This window comes from Aspergillus lucknowensis, assembly GCF_044049455.1.
Source record: "Aspergillus lucknowensis strain CBS 449.75 chromosome Unknown BJX67scaffold_36, whole genome shotgun sequence".
Classification (NCBI taxonomy): Eukaryota; Fungi; Ascomycota; class Eurotiomycetes; order Eurotiales; family Aspergillaceae; genus Aspergillus; species Aspergillus lucknowensis.
This window is the reverse complement of record NW_027263580.1, coordinates 65004-80720: the sequence shown is the minus strand read 5'-3', so window position 1 is coordinate 80720 and position 15717 is coordinate 65004. Positions and strand designations below refer to the sequence as shown.

Sequence of the window (15717 nt, the reverse complement as noted above, 5' to 3'; positions counted from 1 at the left end):
TGGCGGGATTCGGAGAAACTGGATGACGGCACTGGATGATGGCCTTGAAACCTCAGGCTACAAAATTCGCCGCGCGCATCTCCAGCCTGGAGCTTACATACACGTCCCCCAAACTGACGAGTTAATCGCTCCTTGTCACAGGACAAAAAAACCACCTCTTCACGCAATCCATCATCATAACGACATTTTCCTTCGCCAACCACGCTACGCTGCCGATAACTATGCCAGACTTCTGGTGGCACCTCGAATCAGTTCCCGCTACCTGTTGATGCGATTTTTACCCCCTCCAACCGCGCCCTCGTTGGAAAAACTGGGGTCGGCTGAAAAGAGAGCCCCCGTCTCCGTGGTTACAAAGAGATGCAAAACGGCACAACAAATGGTATTTCGCGCCAAAATGAACGAGTGACCCCAGAATTTGAGCCCGTGTCGCCCGACTTCCCTTCGAACGACCCTCCCGCGGAATCGACGCCGTCCGAGCTCAAAGAAAATACCCCGGCTGATCACAATGAAGGACCTCCCTTGAAAAGGCGAAAAGTCGGGATCTCCACGCCTTCGCATCGCTCAACTTCCAGGCCTGCTTCTCCTCCCTGGAAAAAGGCGGGGGCTGATGGCCCAACGTCACATTTTATTGATGGCAAACGTCGATCGACGCGAGTTAGCAACGTGGGCTCGCTGGAGCAAACCCCATCAGATACGAAGCCCGCACAATCAGGCCACAAGGAGTATGTAAGTAAAGCGGTCTCTTATCGAGGAGATGAAGTTGCATCATCCCCACTGCCGATGTCCCCATCCCGCCGCCGGTTGAACAGGAGGTCCTTGGGTGGCAGCGCCGCAGTGAACGGCTCCCCCACCACCATCACAAGGGGTGCAGCTGGCAGGAGGAGGCGTGTTACGCCTCCACCTGCGCCTAAGCGCGTATCTACGCGCACAAGGTCCGAAAGCTCTGGGGCTTCGACTTACCATCGTCGGTCTTCGGGCGGACTCGTTGGCCGGTCACACTCGAATGTAACTAGGTCCACTCGATCCTCCTTACACGCGACGTCGGCTGCAATTGGTGGAGAAGGTGACCTGGGGGAAGGGCCGGACGATGTAGACGATGAAAAGGGACATCAAATACCGCGGCTACGAATCAAGGTTAAAAAACCGGCGCTCGCCATTCAGCATCCTGGGCATGTTCTACCCCCTCGGAAATACGGCTCTTTCAAGGAATGGCTAGAGAATGACACTTCAGCACATAATGGAGAGAATGTGCTCACGCCAGCCGAGGCACTTGAAGAGGCACACAAGAGACAACAAGTGACGGATGCTATGGAGCCAGGTGGTCTTTTGAGCTCCGACGTTTGTTCAGCGTTTCTGCCAGAGCAACAAGAAGAGCCACCCCAGCAATACTCACATCAGGATCATCTAGTTTCCCATGCTTTATACTTCAAAAAGCTTCTCGATCAGGAACACCGACGCCATCGCAATACGGCAAGACTTTTCGCCCAGTGGTGTGCGGATGCATGGAGAAAGCGCAATAAGGATCCAGAGGACATACTCAGGGAGCAACAAGAGGAGATTCGCGGGAAACGCAAGCAGTTAGCCAAAGACCTCAAGAAGATGTTTGACCTAGCTAGGGCGGAGGTTGACCGAATACGCCTTGCGCGCTGGGAGGAGGAGCAAAAAGCGAAGGATCAGCAAGCTTTGGACCGTGCGATCAAACAGTCCACAATGCTCTTTGAGAAGCGACGAATGGAGATATTGGGAGAGATGGGGAGTGATGCTCCGGAAACGACCGATGACGAAGAAGCTGAGACGGATGATGAGTCTGATGACGATGAAGATATGTCATCCACGGACAACGAAAGTGAAGAAGGTGATGAAGCGTATGATGCCGATAAGTACCTAACCGCGGAACAATTACGCTTGAAATATGCGAATCTACCCGATACAGGCGTTGATCCAGAGCATACATCTTCGGAATCCGACGCGGAATCCGAGAGTAGTGACGGTACAGATCTTAAGGACACTCTTGGGGTCACCCACGAAGGGACTTCGTCGACGAAACACGAACCTGGTGGAGTAGACCTCGATGAGGTCGACCCGATGTTGATGGACGATAGCGATGAGTCGACCGATATGGATGACGATATGGGCGACAGCGATGGTGGAAAGTCTAGCGGATCTGATGAGGAGGAAGATGATGGGCTTGGACTGTTAGGATTCCTCTCCAGAAAAGAGTTGGTTTTGAACGAGCTACACCCTGCTAGCGGTGATGAAGTGGATGGCAATGCGGTATCGCATCCTAGTGACGACGATGAGGATAGTGGAACACGGCCGGCGTCCGATGGCGAGGATGTGTCCGAGGATGAGACTGAGGATCCGGACGAGGTTTCTCTTGTCCCCACCGGACCAGCAAAGAAAGGGTCAAGTACTCCTCCCACACATACAGCTTCCCCGGCTCTTGGGGCCCCTTTTGTTGGAGGAATCACCCGTCCGGAGAATCAAAAGCTTCTCGTCGAGAAGATCGGGCCCCTTGAAAGCGAAGACGCTGTCTTGCAGAATACAACTCCCGTTCAAAACGGGGGACCCCCTAACGAGAATCAAACCAAAGAGGTCGACATGGTAGATGACGCCCTGATCGAAGGTCCTACCTACATTGGCGAGCAGGTTGCCCCGTCCGAAGCAGCTCTTGACACTCAGCTTGGACACGAACAACATGAACGCTTCCATAGTAGGGCTGCTTCCAGCGAGGCATCCCCCGGCACGGTGGCCACAAAACCCTCTGAGCCCGAGTCTATCTCGTCATACGAAGCTCCCGCAGAGAAGATTACACAGTCTAGTGAATCGCCTGCGCCTGGGCTGAAAACGCCAATCCCGCACCTTCTCCGAGGGACCCTGCGAGAGTACCAGCATTTTGGCCTAGATTGGCTAGCTGGGCTCTATACGAACAATATTAACGGTATTCTCGCAGATGAAATGGGCCTTGGCAAAACCATTCAGACAATTGCCCTTCTTGCTCATTTGGCCGTGGAACATGAAGTCTGGGGTCCGCATCTTGTCGTCGTTCCTACAAGCGTAATACTCAATTGGGAGATGGAGTTCAAGAAATGGTGTCCAGGTTTCAAGATCATGACATACTATGGGAACCAAGAAGAGCGTCGACAAAAGCGCAGAGGTTGGATGGATGATAATAGTTGGAATGTGTTGATCACGTCATACCAGCTTGTGCTACAAGATCAGCAGGTCCTCAAACGAAGGGCATGGCACTACATGATTCTCGATGAAGCGCACAATATTAAGAACTTTCGCTCCCAGAGATGGCAAGCATTACTCACTTTTAGGACACGGGCTCGCCTACTGCTCACCGGAACACCTCTTCAGAATAATCTCACCGAGCTGTGGTCCCTCCTCTTCTTCCTGATGCCTACTGATGGTGAGGGGACTGGCATTGACGGCTTTGCTGATTTGAAGGAATTTTCTGAGTGGTTTCGACGACCCGTCGAGCAAATCTTAGAGCACGGCAGGGAGACGATGGATGACGATGCGAAACAGGTGGTAACCAAGCTGCATACTGTCTTGCGACCATACATCCTGCGACGTTTGAAAGCAGACGTTGAGAAGCAGATGCCAGCGAAGTACGAGCATGTTGTTTACTGCAGACTTTCCAAACGACAAAGATACCTGTATGATGGGTTCATGTCTCGAGCGCAGACTAAGGAGACGCTTGCATCCGGGAACTACCTGTCGATTATCAATTGCCTGATGCAACTGCGAAAAGTGTGCAATCACCCTGACCTCTTCGAGACTCGCCCCATCTCGACTTCTTTTGCGATGCATCGCTCAGTCGTCACAGAGTTTGAAGTTAAAGAAAGTGTCGTTCGACGACGGCTTCTGTATGAACATCCTCTGGAGAAACTCGATTTCGATTTCCTCAATCTAGTTCCTATCTCAAGAGAGGATATCTCTCGGAGGCTGGCGGATGATAGCGCTAGGATCATGGCTTACGCTCCCTTCAACGCACTTCGCGAGCGTCAGTATCACCGTACGAACTGGCAAATGAAGTTTGACGGCTCAACTATTCGGTCTACCCTGGAAGGGTTGGAGAATGAATCGAGAAAGAGGAGAATGGCTGAGTTGGAGAGGTCACTGTATTTCGAGTCGAAGCGTCATGGTCGTCGTCCCGTGTACGGAAGCAGCCTTATCGAATTCCTCACTGCAGATAGCAAGCAACGGCCCACTGCTCACGGACCATTACGCAAACGCTGGTACGCAGATTGGCTATCGAGTCAATCTCAGGTGCTGGCGTCGATGATCATGTCGGTCGAAGAACGATCTCTAATTATGGACGGGTATATCCAAAGATTTGCCTGCGTCACTCCAGCGGCAATTGCTGCAGGCGTTACAGAAGCCACTCTCACACCGATCTCGACGCGACAGCTCACAAGAAAGGAAAGGCTCCCTACATACGATCCGTTTCATGAGGCTCAGATGCGCCTCTCCATCGCCTTCCCAGACAAGAGACTTCTACAATATGATTGTGGAAAGCTACAGAGATTGGACAAGTTACTACGGGACCTCAAAGCCGGCGGCCATCGTGCTTTGATCTTTACCCAAATGACCAAGATGCTGGACGTGCTAGAGCAATTCCTCAACATCCATGGACACCGATATCTCCGTCTCGACGGTACCACCAAGGTCGAGCAGCGGCAGATTCTGACGGACAGGTTCAATAACGACAATCGTATCCTAGCCTTCATCCTATCCAGTCGATCCGGCGGTCTCGGTATCAATTTAACGGGCGCGGACACAGTAATTTTCTACGATCTAGATTGGAATCCAGCAATGGACAAACAATGCCAGGACCGTTGCCACCGTATTGGGCAAACCCGCGACGTGCACATCTACCGCTTTGTCTCAGAGTACACCATTGAATCCAACATCCTCCGGAAGGCCAACCAAAAACGCATGTTAGACGACGTTGTCATCCAAGAGGGCGAGTTCACAACCGATTACTTTACAAAGCTAGATGTCCGCGATATGATCAGTACAGATGAGGCCCTTACCAGCCAAGACGAAGCCAGCGCGGCTATGGACCGTGTCCTTGAGAATCGCGTGACGAATACCTCACGAGTCTTCGAACAGGCCGAGGATAAAGAAGATATTGATGCCGCTAAGAACGCGCAGAAAGAGCTGGAGCATGCGGATGACGGTGACTTTGATGACCGCGTCAATGCCGCCACCGCTGCTGGCCAGACCCCAACAAAAGAAGGCACACCTCTCCCTTCTGCGACGGATGAGACTCAGCCCCTGAATGCGAATGCAAACGCTGAGGCGGTGGATGATGCAGACACGGATTCGTCGATGGGCCACATTGACGAGTACCTCCTGCGGTTTATGGAGTGGAATATGAAGGACGAACCATTGGTTCTCCCCGTAGACAAGAGCGCAAAGAAGTCAAAGAAAGGAAAGGAGCATCGTCTAAGGAAGAGACGACGCTAAGCTCCAATATACCACTTGTATTTTTATTTCTCTAGTTCATTCAGTTTCTGGCGTTATTTCTCTGCCTATCTTTCTTTCATGTCTGGAGGCGTCTGCCAAGCCGAGATGTACATTGAAGAGAAGAGAAATAAAAAGAATGAAATCGTCCGTGTATACGTCCATTTCCTTTTTCTGTTGAGTGAATGCTTTTTTTGACTCGGCCGTCGTTGAGCGACTTGGATGGAATTCAATCAATATGGCGCATACCTATACGTCATACTCAATTCGCCGATGGAACTGGACTAACGAGTACGTCTTCTCAAAGTGTAGATTGAATCAGCTGTTCCGTAGCAGTTCTCCACGAGGCAATGAACACAGGCAGTCTGGAGAACCAAACACTGGAAGTCTCCATCCAACATTTTGATCCGCAATTCTGATTTCGTCGAGCATGACAAATTCCATTCACATCAACACCGACATCAATCGGTCAAGAGGGCGGGCCGATTCTCCCCGCCTGAGCTCCGCTTTTCACCGCTCTTCAGTCACTTCTGTATGGTGTTCAACCATTCAACGCAAGACTGCGGGTCCCAGAGATTCTTCCAGCCGTCGGCGCCGATTCGGTTCTCGACGAGGATAAACTACGTGGATCGAGCCGGGGATCCACAGCGGAGAGGGAGGGGTTTTGTGGATGAACAATTGAGGGTTTTCGAGTCCCTCTGTCCTTTCTTTCACCACCTCCCTCCTTCATCGTCACAACCCCATCACGGCGTGAAGCGTGAGAGAATCACAAAGTTTCACTAAGAAATGGAGGCGCGGTTTGGATGTTCACGGAGAAGTAATTCCAGAATCCAGACCTGACAGACCCGAGGCAATTGTGGGGTGAAGAGCACTGGCAGGATCTGTGGCGCTCTTCGGGGTCCATTTCTCATCGCGATTTCGGCAATTGGAGACTTGGTGAGTGGATTCGAGTTCTTTGTGCGTTTTCTCCATAGTGCAATGGCTAGCAAACCCATCAGTCTGGCTGAAAGGAATCTCCAGCATCATGAAGGAGTTGAGATCATCAAAAACTCATCCTCGCCGGCTCGGGAGGCCGATGGAGGTGAACAAGAACCACATTTTTTCCCCTTTCTTCTTTTTCCCTTGGAGATAGAAAAAGTCTCCTGCCTCTCTCGTCGAACAAAGAAAATCAACGGAGATTCAAGCCAATTGCCGTGGAGAAGCTGAAGCTGACACGAGGCAAAGGCCGTCCTGCAAAGCTGACCGTGCAACTCGAATTGATGCACTTGCTTCTTTTGTTTCAAGACGGCGTTAAATTCCGCGTTTCGAGACCTCAGCTGAATCTTCGCCCAACCGTTGGAAGGTGACAACCAGATTCAAAAGGCAAAGAGAAGCGTGATGGCCACTCCATCCTGCCAGGAGTCAGGACTCAGTTCGCTGTCCAACTGACTCCGCTTTCCCTCCTTGCTGACCAGGTGAACTTTGTCTGTTGATTCCTCCAGATGTGCAATCTCCACTGATCAGCGCCCACCTGGCTTGCGGAACAAAGCCGGAACTCCGGAGAAAATGGAGAACGATCTCCGCCAGGTCTTGGGGACGCGGATGCGTGCCATGGTTGAACTTCTGCCTCCCATTGATTTGACGTCTGTGTGAGCCGAGATGAGCCGTTGCCTTTGTTCTGAGTCGCCCAACCCTCGCCAAGTGAGCGGCTCACCCTTTCAAGCTTCCCCTCTCGTATCACCAGTCAACCTTGGGAATCTCCTCGTGGGACAATCGCAAGTTCCAGGCAGCTTGTCAGCTGTTGGTGTTGGGATGGTGTCCGCTGTGATCACTGGATTGAACACAGCATTGGGATTCCTCGTCAACCACCACCAAGACCCTTCAAGATCCTGTACCGGAGGTGATCTCACTCTTCCGACCCGAACGCGAAAAACCTGCCCAACCCAAGGGCCACGGACCAACGCTTGAAAGCAGAGAAATTAATTTCTCAAGATCTGTGTTGAGCAAGTTTTCCAGCCAGGGAGAAATCAACAACCTGGCAACGGTCTCTCAATGGCGGAGGCCGTTGTCGGGTGAACTTCTTCGGGGTATCGCGGAAAACTGCCAACGACAAATCACCATTTCACGATCTTCCTCAGTCTCTTGGTGGCGAACGAGCGGCGGGGAGTTGCCGCTGTCAAGTCGAGCCGAACTCTAACTCTGGAACGTCGATTGTTCTCTCGTGGGTAAATATTTGATCACCATGGCTCTCGACCATTATTGGCTGTCGAAGGAGCGCAAGCATGATGGAAGGACTGGTAGCCATGGCTTCAAGGAAGAATGCGGTGGGCATCTCTCACGCGGAGGACTGAGTGAGGAGAAATCTGTGTTAGCTCTGATCATACTGCATCTGTATCCGAATCTCTCGGTGGTAAGACGCAGGGAGAGATCCGATCCTGGGTCGTAGGCTTTGCGAGAGTTGACGATGGACTTTTCTTGAGGCTGACCTCTCAAGAGCCGATCAATTCCGGCCTGGCGAGGCATTCATGCCATCGCGATTCGAATATTAGCGGGATGGAAAGGAATTCAGCCCGGACCTCGATTTGCCTTTCAAGTACGTAAACAGAAAAGCTGTCGAGAGATGGATCTCTGTCCAGCGGCCGCCTGGATGTTCGTCACGATGAATATGGGCCCCATGAAGCCACGCACCCCGATTAGTTAGTTCATCAGAAGAGGGCATGCCTGACAACTCTTCAGCGTTTACCCAGCCAGCCACGAGAGCGGGAGATTGAGAATGATTGGTTTGATGTGCTGAACATCAGTTCTCCTTCATGTACAAATCTACTAGCTTGGCTTAATCAATGCACGACCGGGCGCGGACCAGCTCTTCCCACAGTTCTCCACCCGCAGAACTCACAGCTCACAGACTGAAGATTCCCAATCAGTGCACGTCCAGGGAGGGGCTTGATGGGAACTGAGATGTGATTGATCTGGTGCAGTTTTTGCCGGTGCCTGCAGCCCGCAGCCCGCACGAGGGAGGAAATGTGATCGATGGCCATGAGATATTGGTACGAGGTGCCCGGAACTCTCTCCCGATCCTCTTCAGAGGGCTCGAGTTTGGTCTTGCCGAAAATAATGCGGAGCCATCAGCAGTTTGCAGCAAGCAATCGGCGGTAGCGAGATGGAGTTGATGCATCAGAAACCACGGCAATGTAACCTTATCGGCCCAGATTGCATCAAACAATATTCCAAAATTAAACACAGAAAAGGAATCACAATGCCTTTGTGTTGCACAAGATGAATAGCAGCCAGGGAGGGGGTTGGGAGGGCTCACTGGTGGGTTCGCTTGATGGCGTCGATCGCATTAGGCGTTGATTTGATCGCCATGTCATGGAACTCGCGACGCGCGCGAATAAATTGTCGGGGTGGTATCGGTTGTCTTCACTCAGTGACCGCGGAGTCGGCAGCTGAAGGAGGGGAGTTCCCCAGTCAGACTATCGAGGCTCCAGAGAAGATCGCTGCACATCCATCGTCGTTCGACCCACCCAAGGAGCAAAGCCTCAAGATACAGACACAGATAACGCACCTCGAGATCGAAGTGCACTTATCGCAGGGCTTCTGAGTTCTGGGACTCCTGCGATGATGGGCGCACGCCACCCGGAAAAGAAAGCCGGCTTCATGAATATCGCCAGGGAGATTTCAAGGCTCAACCCGGCTGAATCTCTCTCCAGTTGGTCGGGACGGGAGTGGTACGTGCTCTCCATCTGCAGTTGCACAGCGCGTCCAGCGCCCCTCCCCACCTTGGTCAGAACCAGATGGCTCAGTTCAGACAACTATTCGCTGTCCCAGTCAGTGTGTGTGTGTGTGTGTGTGGCACGGTGGAGAGTTGCCACGGGATGGCCCGTGGGCGATATCTCGTCAAGTGGATAGCTCACAAGGTGCCAAAAGGCCTTCTCTCAATCGATGTTGATCGAAGGATGGAGCTGATAGCTGCACTGATGATGTTTAAGGGGGTTTGGGGAGTGCTCTTGCTTTTTGTGGCCCGAGGGGGATCAATAGTAACGGAGAGGTTATTCGGGCACGTTCGAGCTTGGGTTTTGAGCTTCCGGTTTAAGCGCGATCAAATCATCTGTGTCAAAGTAGTCTACGAGGGCTGCTTGTCTTGTCTCTTTGACGACAGGAACTCAAATGACGCCTTTTATTGCTTATCCATGCTGAAGATCTGGCAGATGCAATTCCACCCCCAAATGATGACACTGAGCGGCTGAGTCCCCAACCGGGACCTTAATGCCCATTCGCCTTCTGTTTTCGAGAAACGTGATAAGAAGCACGCGAGAAAATTCTCTTCCAGAGAAGAGTTCCCCAAAGACAGGTGTCAAGCAACGGCCCAAGGAACCTGGGAGATACTCCCAAAACAATCTCCCAGAGCCAAGCACTGGTTGCTGAGGGATTGATTTAACAAGGTCCTGATCCTGGAATAATTTTTACCTGTCAAAAGGCTCAATGAGTCCCCTTGGAAGTGACCAGGGGTCAGCTCAATGGACTTTCCGGCGGCATCTCGTCAGTCCCACGGAGAAACACAGAGCAACAGAAACGATAGTTTTCTCACTCTCAAAGTACCCGCCCTTAGGCGAGACCCGTTCAAACTTGACAGATTGACCGCAGGAAGTCTGGGCCGTAGTGGGGTTGACATACGAGGATCGAGATATGCCTGCAGGTCAACGTAAGGTACGGAAAAGCACCCTTTCCCCTCCGCCACACCGCGCTGCATTGCGGCAACCCTCAGGATCCCTCGCTCGCCATCTCGTTCGTTGCTCGACCCTGCTGGTTGCCTCCAAACCATTGCCGTCATGCAGGTTCACGCTTCCCAAGGCGGCAGTTCGACACCTGCGCCAAGCCCTCAACTCGGTTTAGTTTTGCTGAGGCGATGGAGATCGCAACCTCAGCCTTGGCTTCCTCGCACGATATCGTTGGCAGCCTCAAGCCGCCTCTGCTTGATGATCGCCCACCCTTTCTGTCCTCCCAGAACATCCGTTTGGCGATGAAAGCGGCTCCCTTTCCTGCAAGCTCCAGACTGATTGGGGCATTCGATGTCTTATCGGTGTCATCTTTCTCCCGCAACAATCATGTGAAGGGAAAACATTCTGTTTGGGACTAGATCAAGACAATTAACGAGACAAACGCTCACTGCTTAATATATTGATTCGAAGAATAAGGGGCAGCGATACAGACCCGTCCACGAGCGAAGATATGCCCGACACAGAGATGGAAGTACTGGAAGAAAGGTTATTCACCGGGACGGCTCGCTCTCACCCGCAGGCTTGAGAGCCCGAGAGGGCATTGTGGAAGGAAGCGGGAGGGGTCAACGAGGTTGACGTGAACGGAGGAAGAACGAAATGTACAGGTCGAATCGTACTATTGACGGGAGAGCGCAATGCCTACCAATGATAGTACGCTCCGCACAGCCTAAAAGGGGGAAAAGAGGGAGCGGCAAAGGAAGCAAAGAACTGGAAAAAGAAAGTCCACACAAGCGTCAACCAAACTCCAAGGGCCACCACACAAGAAAAGAAAGAGAAAGAGAAACTGACAGTCTCCCAAAGTCGACATGATTTCCCTTCCCTCAAGGTGTCCAAGCGCTGCACCCCTGTCCGACCAGGGCGATGTTGCCTTCGAGCTTTGATCATGGATCGGCACAAAAGCTTACCAAGGCCCAACGTACCGGAGAAGCTGGCGAGATCCTGGCTGAGGCGAGGAGGAGCAGAGAATTCACTCGTCCTGGATAAAGATGACAGGACCCGAGACAATGGGCGTGCTACCGGCGGCAGCAACTAAAAAAGTCCGTCGACGCAGCTGTTTCCACAGTCGCCAATCATCCCCCCACTGTTGGTTTCTTGGGCAGATTCATGCGAGCAGATCTCCCCCCGTTCCCGATTTCCCCGACTCCTCCTCGACCTCCTGCTCGCTTGGGCGGCACGAGGGACACACCTTATGTTATCGAATTGGAGGAAGGGCTTTCTCATGTGGACTGGTCGACGCCATGGGCTTGATTCCTTTGAGCCACCACTGCTCTCGATCTATCAAAGTGCTGGCTCCCGATGTGGCCACCCTCTCTCTCGCACTAGCGCTCTTTCCACCGGTCTTGCCCAAGATACATATATCTGACGTGCTCGTCGCCCTCTCTGATCTGCATAGTTCTTCTTTCGTAAAAGGCAACTTTTATCCAATCTGCTCTTCCCCCGTCCTCATCGCTCAACCCGCTGCCTGACTCCTGTCTTCTCCTTCCAATTCACCTTATTTGGCTTCATCTCCTTACTCCCTCATCCCATTGACTCTCCCTTCATTGTAAGAGGAACCACGGACAGACGAACATGAAGAACTCCGTTCCAATTCCGTCGGACGTGTGGGAGGAGAAGAAGGCTTTGATAGCCGCACTTTATAAGGACGAGGAATGGCCACTTAAGCAAGTTATCAAGAAGATTCGCTCCGAGAACTTCAATCCAAGGTGAGCTTTCTAGCATGAGTGGCTCCATCAGCATCCCTAGTACGCTAACCGAACTCAGTGAGACTCAGCTGCGAAGCAGGTTGAAGAAATGGCGCGTTACAAAGCCCTCTCGTCAGACAAGAAAGAAATCCCACGAACCAAGCACGAAGGATACTGTGCGCGAGACGAGTTCCCCGAAGGAGCACTCCAACCACAATTCTCCAAAGCCTAAAGTTCGTGCCCGGCCGCTACCAACAGCCACGAAGGCCCCTGCGACAGAGCTAGAATGGTATATGACCAACAAACCTTACGAGCCGAACGGCCTGCCCACAGCAACACCCTTTGGTGGACATGAGGTGCCCACTACCTGGCCTCCCGCAACAAGTCACCCTTCACCAATGAGCTCGCCAACAAAGTCCCGTGTGAGCTCCCATGCTTCTCTAGCGATTTCCACCGCCTCCTACGAATCGTCTCAAATATCACCATTGGTGGATGGTGCGCTGCTCAACCCTACTCCCGCAATGACGCCCACTTATACGGATCCTTCTTATTCTCTCAACGCTGAGTCCTGTATGCAAACGCCTGTTTCAACTGCTGCTGCCGGCCAACCGATCCAGTGGACCATGCCTCAATGGTACTCTATGCCTATGGACGCCAACAGTCGAGCCCCGCCCCTGCCATTCTACACGACGGGCCCTCTGACTCCACCAATCGACCCAATGATGCACTTAATGGGCCCACATGTTTCTCAACATATGCCAGATTTCCAAGAGGACATCAGATCCTGGAACCGCACAGTGTCGAGTCCCTATAGTCCTGAAGTACCTGCCCCGACAAGTCAAAAGATACGGCAGCCACCAAAGCCACTTGACAGAAAGATGTCGCTCCCGTCGAAGATTAACACTGGCCAGTCACCGTCAGGAATAGTCACGCCAACTTCTCCTTACTTTCCTCATGGGCAACATTCCGCCGTGTGTTCGCCAGGCTATACATACCCCGGCCCCGAGGCTGTCGTACATAGGGCGAGTATCGATTTCCGATAGCCAATTGTTTTCAATTTCTAGCTAGCGCTTCTGCTAAAACTTTACTTTCACAAGGCAGCCTGCTGCCTTCTGTCTTTCTACCCTCCTGGTTTTTTTTTTTTTTCGTCTTTCTCCGTTTCGTTGGTTGCATCTGCATTCTTTGCAGAAACATGTCCCAGGCATGTGATCTTCCGTTGGGTGACTTTGTTGTTTTGTCTTGATATCCAGGAGTTGCAGGTTCGGGTGCATGGGCATGAGATTAGGAAATATGAGCATGGATCAGGTTCATGGAATGAGGGCAGTAGTGATGTGAATTTCGGGCTCCCTTTACTTCGCTTATCGTACATAGATTTCTTTCGGCATTGAGTACATAGTATTAGCCTTGACGCATGCCAGATTTGACTGAGTTGCACACAACCTTGGGGGCATGGTGCATTTGATAGAAGTGCTTTTGATAGATTCGAGGCAATGGATCCTTTGGTAACCCCAGTACTTGACTATCAACGACCAAGCCTGCGCTCTTTCTTGTGAAACGCACCAAGATCTTCATTTTGGCCATTCTCGAATGGTGTCGTGTCTCTATCGTTGCTCCGCTCTAGACAGGGATTCCTTGGAGGTTATTGTTATCCGACAACCTCGGTATCTTCCCGCACTCGGCCGTTCTGCGGGGAGTGCCGATGCTCTCGCATAGTTCTGCGAAGGCGAGACGGCATTGAGCATTCCTCCACCAACTCGCCATCGACCCTCTAAAGAAAGCAATCCCAACTCGACATCCACCCTCTCTCCTCCCTTGGTCGATTTATTGTGTCGTGTCACCTCCGAACAAACCCCCGGGGTCACCGTCATCATGCGCGCCATCCAGGTAAAAGAATACGTCAAGGTAAGTCGCTCCAATTCCTTGGTTCCCAAATCGACCAAAAATAATCGAAGTTAACTAACCCAAGACGAAAATCAACAGGGCCCCCTCGACCTCCAAGTCTCAACCCTCCCAACCCCATCCCCCTCACCAACCGCCTACCTAATCGAAATCCACGCCGCGGGGACAAACTTCTTCGACCTCCTCCAGATCCAAGGCAAATACCAACATCAGCCACCCCTCCCCTGGGTCGGCGGCGCCGAATTCGCAGGAACCATCGCCGCCCTCCCCACAAAGGGTCCGGGGCCCTTTAAGTACAAAGTCGGCGACCGTGTGTTCGGCGCCACGCAGGGCGCGTATGCCACGCACGTCCTGGCCCCGGAACAGACTCTGCTACCCGTCCCCGCGGGGTGGAGCTTTGAGGATGCGGCGGGCTTGTTTGTTACCGCGCCGACGTCGTACGGGGGGCTTGTGCATCGGGCGAATGTGAAGGCTGGCGAGTGGGTTCTTGTCCATGCGGCTGCGGGGGGTGTGGGACTTGCAGCGGTGCAGATTGCCAAGGCGAAGGGGGCGACTGTTGTTGCTACTGCTGGGACGGAGCGGAAGAGGGAGGTTGCGAGGGCGTTTGGGGCGGACTATGTGATTGATTATCGGGAGAAGTCGTGGCCTGAGCAGGTGAAGGCGCTTTGTGCGAAACATCGGAGTGGGAATGGGAAGGCTGGTGTTGATATTGTTTATGACCCTGTGGGTATGATTGATGCCAGCTTGAAGTGCGTTGCTTGGAATGCGAGGTTGCTGGTGATTGGGTTTGCGGCGGGGAGTATTGAGAAAGTTGCTTTGAATCGCGTGCTGCTGAAGAATGTGAGCATTGTGGGCTTGCACTGGGGCCAGTATGCCAAGTTTGAGACGGAGACGGTGGGAGTTGTTTGGAAGGGGATTTTTGACTTGGTTGCGCAGGGCAAGTTCAAGGGGACGGCCTTCAAGGATGAGAGCTTTGTTGGGTTGGAGAGCGTTCCCAGGGCGCTGCATGCCCTCGGGGCCAGGGAGACTTGGGGCAAGGTGGTTGTTCAGGTTATTGATGAGAAGGCCAGCAGGCTGTAGAGCTGCAGGATACTACATTTTCCCTCTAGAGTACGCAACAGGGCTACATGGGCTCTTAGAATTGATATGCTACAAACAATGACAACGGATAGCTTATGTAGGTGCGCAAGGAGTCATGCCCTCGTAGGAGTAGAAGAACATGAACTATGAAGGCCCTGAATTCGTCTGGCAACTGGAGATCTTCGGAACCGAAAATGGTCCAGCAATCCAACTCCGTTCAGTCACAGTCACAAGACGTAGCATGTGTTGACCGTCCTTCGAAGAAGAGTCCGTCGCTGGCGTCTACTTCCATGAGTCCGTGGACAGATGGCACGCAGACAGGGACAGTTGGATTGCACAGTTGCGATAGAGATCCCGTTGAAAGGCGAAAGGTAGGTGTCTCGTCAAAAAGATACATTGCTTTCTTATTCGGACAAACTCCGAGAGCGCCTGAAGGCACTGCTTGGCCATTGCGGACATCATTGGTCCGTCACAGCCTGGCAACCTTGTCTGGGATATCAGAAACAGAGACCAGCTGATTGAGGGTGAGTCAATCGAGCACTTCCGTCAACGAAAGCGAGGCGTCCGCAACCTTTTGCTACTTGTTGAATCTTGACCCTGTTGGCAGTTAACAGAAGGGGTATCAATAACAATTGCAAGCAGCGACAATCCGCCCAGGTGTGAGCATTTGCTGTTTGCGACGGCTCTGGGAGAAGAAGAAAATTCCAAAAACTCAGCCGCGTTCGCTGTTTGCCAAGCGTGTTAGTAAGCAAGGTTCACGGGCCTATTAACTCTTTTTGTCAAGCGGGGTGAGGTCCGTCTTGAAATCAAACAAGCAACAG

The 15717-nt window shown here is 52.4% G+C and overlaps 3 protein-coding genes across 3 annotated transcripts; all 3 read left to right on the top strand.

Moving 5' to 3' along the window:
* The first annotated feature begins 74 nt into the window (after positions 1-74).
* Positions 75-5747, top strand: swr1 (putative SNF2 family helicase/ATPase (Swr1)). Its single transcript, XM_071025383.1, has one exon. The coding sequence runs from the start codon at positions 358-360 to the stop codon at positions 5479-5481; it is 5124 nt and encodes a 1707-aa protein (XP_070883861.1). The 5' UTR covers positions 75-357; the 3' UTR covers positions 5482-5747.
* Positions 5748-11804: 6057 nt separating this feature from the next.
* Positions 11805-12960, top strand: BJX67DRAFT_383299 (uncharacterized protein; the record flags this gene model as incomplete). Its single annotated transcript, XM_071033430.1, has 2 exons — positions 11805-11938; positions 11997-12960. 2 exons carry the CDS (start codon positions 11805-11807, stop codon positions 12958-12960), a joined length of 1098 nt encoding a protein of 365 aa, XP_070883860.1.
* A 709-nt stretch (positions 12961-13669) lies between these two features.
* BJX67DRAFT_194612 (NADPH:quinone oxidoreductase family protein) lies at positions 13670-15005 on the top strand. The gene is made up of 2 exons (XM_071025384.1): positions 13670-13819; positions 13898-15005. Exons 1-2 carry the CDS (start codon positions 13787-13789, stop codon positions 14894-14896), a joined length of 1032 nt encoding a protein of 343 aa, XP_070883859.1. The 5' UTR covers positions 13670-13786; the 3' UTR covers positions 14897-15005.
* Positions 15006-15717: the final 712 nt, after the last annotated feature.